Genomic DNA, 5,808 nt, shown 5'->3' with positions numbered 1-5,808 from the left:
TCTTTGTTGTTCATGTATTTTAATTTGTGCACAAACAATCACTCACACATCTCATCGCAAACACACACGTTCCACACGTTCTTTCACTAGACAGACACACGTACATTCACACAAATCGCAGACACGCGTGCTATAATTATATATATCGTACACATACACACACACATACGAACGTTCAACACACACACACGTACGATCGCACACATCACACACACACACACACACACACGTACGATCGCACACACCACACACACACACACGTACACACCTCTGCTCACACCTCACGGACACACGTATTCAGACTCATTGAAATTGATTGGTGGTTAAGCGCATGTTGCTTTGTTCGCAAGCACCTTTATTGAAAATCTGACTAGTAAAATAAGCAGCCAGCGGTGGAAGACTCATCAGAGAGCGTACTAACAACCAACGAGATACATGAGCGCATCATCAATTTAAATGTCAAATTTTTATTTATCTGGGATTAACTATCAGAAATTTTAGTTATTCGGTTAACATAATATGCAGAACACATTTTTCAAAAACGATTGTCTCCTTTACCATGAAAAATGTTTTATTTTACCACCTGCCAAAATGCATTAGACTAAGCAACACACGCACGCACGCACACGCAGATATCACAAATATATCGATCATTCCAAGTAGTACTGTGTTTTCTGATTAGTCAAGAGTTATAAAAAGTATTTTCGGCTTTAATAATTAATTAATTCACTAATTAATCAATTCAATTAACTTAGTTTAGTTTAATATCTTTCTGGTAGCGCTGCGTTTAGAAACTTTGTACCTTACGCCAGAACTGTTAAGAGGCTAAATAATATAAATATCATAAAGTTTAATTAACTCGAAAATAGATTTGAACACGCAATGAGCTAAAGTGCTAAAAAAAACATTTATTACGCATCAATAACAGTACGAAGAAATACCAAATTGCACATAAATATTAAACAGAAATGGCATAAGAATAAAAATATGCAACAACATGTTTACATTTACACATAGGAGCACCTTATAACGAAATGAACGCGAACGACGGGTACCGGCTTCTATTTATTTCTGCGTTAAATAAAATCCATAGACTCGATGTGAGCGTGTACGGCGAGCTGTACACATTTATTTGCACACATCTGATCAGCCAATGGAAAAATAGGTCAGCACTTGTGTATTATGAAGTAAGCTGACAATGATTGGATAGCTAAAAATAACTTTAATGTCTGATTGGTCGAATGTGACGTAGTACAGCACGTGCAATAATAAACATAAACAAAGCATGATTGCATTATGAGGCTGCTGTGTGTTCACTGTTCAGTGTGTGTTTGTTCGTTGTTTGCCCGAATGAAATGAACTTAAAATTATTATCCCCCCCTCTCTCCCTCTCTCTCCATTTTGTTATATAAAGTCTGAATGATGGAAGATCTTTTTGTTCTCTTTTTAAAATTTTCGGGTCTGGCTGGAGATAGACTGATAAAAAAGTTTGAAATTGTTAACGCAGTTGTCAGACTTGAATTTAATTTTTATTACTTGAAAATAGTTTTATTTTTAATAACTCATCAAAAACTAAATTTAAAAATATCAGAATAAACTAAATAATCAAACAATTTTTAAATTTTTAATTTCAAATCACTGGTATGGGTTATTAAATAAAAGTTTAAAAAGGATAGATAGAAGCTTGGAAAAGTAAGTAAGTCAATGTAGTTTTTTTTATAAAAAATTAATTCAATGGAACATATAAAACATTTTTTTTTTCACAAACTCTGGTCTAAGTTGGCTTCACATTACTTATTTAATTTATTATTCGTGCCCTACCTCAGTTCAATTAGTGCATCTGTCTAAAACTTCAAATATATATAATATAGATAGTTTCATATTTGGAATGGATAGATAGAAAGAAATTTATCTGCTAGAGTTGATAAGCCAATGCAACCTAAATCAGCAACACAATCAATACCATATTATATTATTGAATTAATTAATTGCATAATACTGAGTACACCCACATAGTCATGTATGTTGTATTGTATATCATACTGATTCATATGTAATTAGATTTATGATTTAATTTATGCATTGCCTGAAGTGAAGTTTTGCAACTAAAAGTTTAATTATGACAAAGAAATATGAACATGACATGAGAATATGATGAAATAGAAACGATTGTTATAATACTAATAATAGTATATTATTGTTTTAAATCACTCTACTATTGTATTGGCTGTGATCATTTGCTGAATTGATCAGCTGATTGCACTGTTGAAATATTTGCTTGCTCTGGCAGTTTATTTAAATGCTTATTTACCAAATTTGTTTCTTTTTATTATATAATTATTATATTATAATTTAAAATTTATATATTTAATTATTTATCTTTGTGTTAAAATAGATAAATTTTCTTGTTCACCTCTTTGTGTTGACTTGTGTAGTGCGTATCTATAATTTTTTTACAGTAAGTCTAAAAGATTCATTCAGTTGCAAATTGGTGGATATCATTATCAATATTAAATAATTTAACCAATTATAATAATAATTTACTTGACGTTTATTTGTGCTCTTTATTTTATTTATCAGGCACATTTATAAATTTTGTTGATAAATTTTTTGATATGAATTTATAAAAATTATTTATGAAATAAAACATCAAATTGATTTTGAGTGCATTCCTTCAAAAATCTATGACAGCAACAACAATAACAACAAAAGGTGAATGAAAGAGGCAATTAAATGTCTTGTATTTTTTTTTCTTTCAATTATTTATTAAAATGTGTTAGTACTGTGGCAAGGAATAGCTTCATCATTGAGAGCTCTTTACTATCTCTATTGCTACCCTGGGAATTAATTATCACCACCACATATTTATTAATATATGTTTGTTATGCATACAAACACACACACACACACATACATACATACATACATACATACATACATACATACAAATCCATTTGTTACTTGATGTTTGATGGTTCAGTGTCACTCATCATGTTTTGGTTTTAACATACATACATACATGATCATTCAATAATACTTATAATAGTTTTGAAGTTGTGCTAACTTTTGATGGTGGCTTGATTAATGAATTGTAAATGGTTAAAATGTTTCTTGGTTAGTGCTGCTTGTCTTCTAATCATAAATGAATGTTTTCTGAATTTTTTGTTCTTTCCCTACTTTTTAAAAATAAGCTTATCAAAAAAGTATTATTTCAAGTTTTTTAAAAGGTCAAATTATTTTTTTGTAGCACAAGAAACTCTTTTATTAATTTTGGCTGTATTTTTCTGGTTAGCATGATGACGATCTGTAACAAAAAAGGTTTTTAAAATTTGCATAAATCATTGGCCAGAATCATTGGAGAGCGCAATTTTAAAAGGTTTGAAGTGATTTTTCATGCGTTAAACTTTAAATTAAATGTAGCGCATTTAGTCACTGAATCGCAATAAATTGATTTGCTGGTGCTTTTTAAAGTTCAAGGATGAAGTAATAAAATAAGTAGAACGTTGTTTTGTTGAAGTTGTTATTTTTACGGTGTTTTTGTAATGTTATTTAAGTGTTTATGAAATGTTTATAGAACGTGTGTTCGCGCATATTGTGTCTGTGTTGTGTAAATGCGTGCGCGTGTGTGTATATAATGTCTGTTGTATATTGTATATATACATATTAGTACTTATATGTGTATAGATACACATGAAGTTTAATCATGACATAAAATTATGAATGAGTCTTCTTCTTGGACACTTGTTTGTTGTTTGTGATATTGTTTTGTTGGATTTGTTCTTGTTTATTTTTGCTGACATTTGCTGCTTTGATCGTATTTGTGATGTGAAAATTTGTTTTTTTTTGGTAAAGTAAAATATCAGAATGTATGTTAAATTAGTTTGTAACAAATAAAAACAAACGCGATTGAAGTGCATGAAAACGTTTGATCGTTTCAATTTGGTGCATCGTATGTTTTGTTATAATGAGGTTGTTTATGTTTACATTTAATTTTCAAGTTGGCTGATTAGAAAAGTACAATATGATAATAAACTGCGCAATTATTTTTTTTAATATTTCCCCCTGTTTATTAGCGATGTGACACGCAATGTAGCAACTAGAAAAATTGGTTTTCAAGTTTAATGCCGAATATGTTTATTTATATTTAATTTTTTAATTTTTTAACAGATACACAATACTGGCACAATTGTGAATTACTTGTCTGCAGCAGAATGGATGAAATGGAATATCGGTTAGTGGAAGATAACATTTACGGTTCATCAGCACCAGCGATACGTTTTCCAGAAGTAGATCCAAACTCGAGCACGCCGTACAGTGACGCAACGAACACAACGCCTGGAGGAGCTAAGGTGAAAAGGCCAATGAACGCATTCATGATTTGGTCAAAGATAGAACGCAGGAAGTTGACTGAATCTGATCCTGGCTTGCACAATGCAGAAATTAGCAAGCGATTAGGAAAATCATGGAGAATGTTGTCAGATGCTGAGCGCCAACCTTACATTGATGAGGCTATACGTTTGAAAAATTTTCACGCTAAACAATTTTTAGGGTACAAATATCGTCCTAAAAAAAAGAAAAACAAAAAAGAAAAATTGTCACAAAAAATGAAAAGTCCATCTGCTAAAGGAATGAATAAACTGATCCAATCACCCAAGCAAGCTAAGAGTGTTAATAAAAAGAGCAAAACTAAAAAAATACCTAAGAATAAAAAACTCCAGAAAAAGAAAAAGGACACAAAAAAGAAAGATGAAAGAATTGAGACAGCTTTTGTGCGTAATCAGGAAAATTTTTATTCAGATATAGACGAAGAATTGGAAATTTTTGGTGGCTCAACTTTCCCTGAAAGCCCACCAACTACGCCTTTCTGCACCACACAAAAATTGCCACCGTCTCAACAGAACGTTAAACAGCACATTTTTATTTTTCAAAGTTTTCCTTCCTCCACACTGAACCTTCTCAGTGCAATGAGCAGCAACCTGCAGAATCAATGTCTTCCACTGCATGGCAGCAGCAGCAGCGCGTCGTCAAATGTGATAACATGCAGTACGTTAGATAACATAACTTTCAGACCTATGTCATCGCCTTTGCTCGAGAACGTGATGTTCAAGCCATTTTACAACTGCAGTGACCTGCAAGCCAACAATTCATCATCTCACAATACACGCTCCTATGATATGACTCCGACAATTTCTGAATCGGATTTGGACAATCCTCTGGAAGGTGTCAGTTTGCCAGATGACCTCACATCGCAGATGAATGACGACATATTGTGGGGCGATGATTGGTTCAAAACTGTTGATAATCTCATTTGATTTCTAATTTTGCCTTGAAATGATGCTTAGCCTAGAATTCCACACATTTCATCACATGTATAAGGTTGATGTAGCATATAATTCAGGAATAATATATAAAAGGTTTCATTTTTTCAATAAATTTTAGAGACTGCCAAATAAATTAACACGAACATCAGGGACCATTGATTAATATCATTTTGAACTGATTTTATTGATGTAAATAGACAATATTGACAACATTGGTAATCAGTAAAATTATTTTTTTGTTGTTGAACTTTTTGTTTAATATGTTTGTAATGTGAGAATTAATATTCATTCGTGGCCATCATCATTTCCATGTGTAAATTTAAATGATAGTCATATGCACCAGCTTAAGATTGATAGATTATTTTTAAGAACTGTAACTACTTCGGAGGAGGTGAGGATGGATGAATGAATGGATAGATAGACAGATGGATGAGGATTTGTGTGGAATTGCTATGTATTTAATGCATTATATATATATATATATATA

At 31.6% G+C, this 5,808-nt stretch overlaps 1 protein-coding gene across 1 annotated transcript; it reads left to right on the top strand.

Annotated features, from left to right (window-relative positions):
* Nucleotides 1–4,349: 4,349 nt before the first annotated feature.
* HELRODRAFT_148306 (hypothetical protein) lies at nucleotides 4,350–4,574 on the top strand (the record flags this gene model as incomplete). Its single annotated transcript, XM_009010753.1, has 1 exon — nucleotides 4,350–4,574. A coding segment is annotated over one exon (225 nt), but the record flags the coding sequence as incomplete, so codon positions are not given.
* Between the last annotated feature and the right edge of the window lie 1,234 nt (nucleotides 4,575–5,808).

This window comes from Helobdella robusta (genome assembly GCF_000326865.2).
Source record: "Helobdella robusta unplaced genomic scaffold HELROscaffold_1, whole genome shotgun sequence".
Lineage (NCBI taxonomy): Eukaryota > Metazoa > Annelida > Clitellata > Rhynchobdellida > Glossiphoniidae > Helobdella > Helobdella robusta.
The sequence above is the reverse complement of the archived record's forward strand: the minus strand, read 5'-3'. Positions and strand labels throughout refer to the sequence as shown.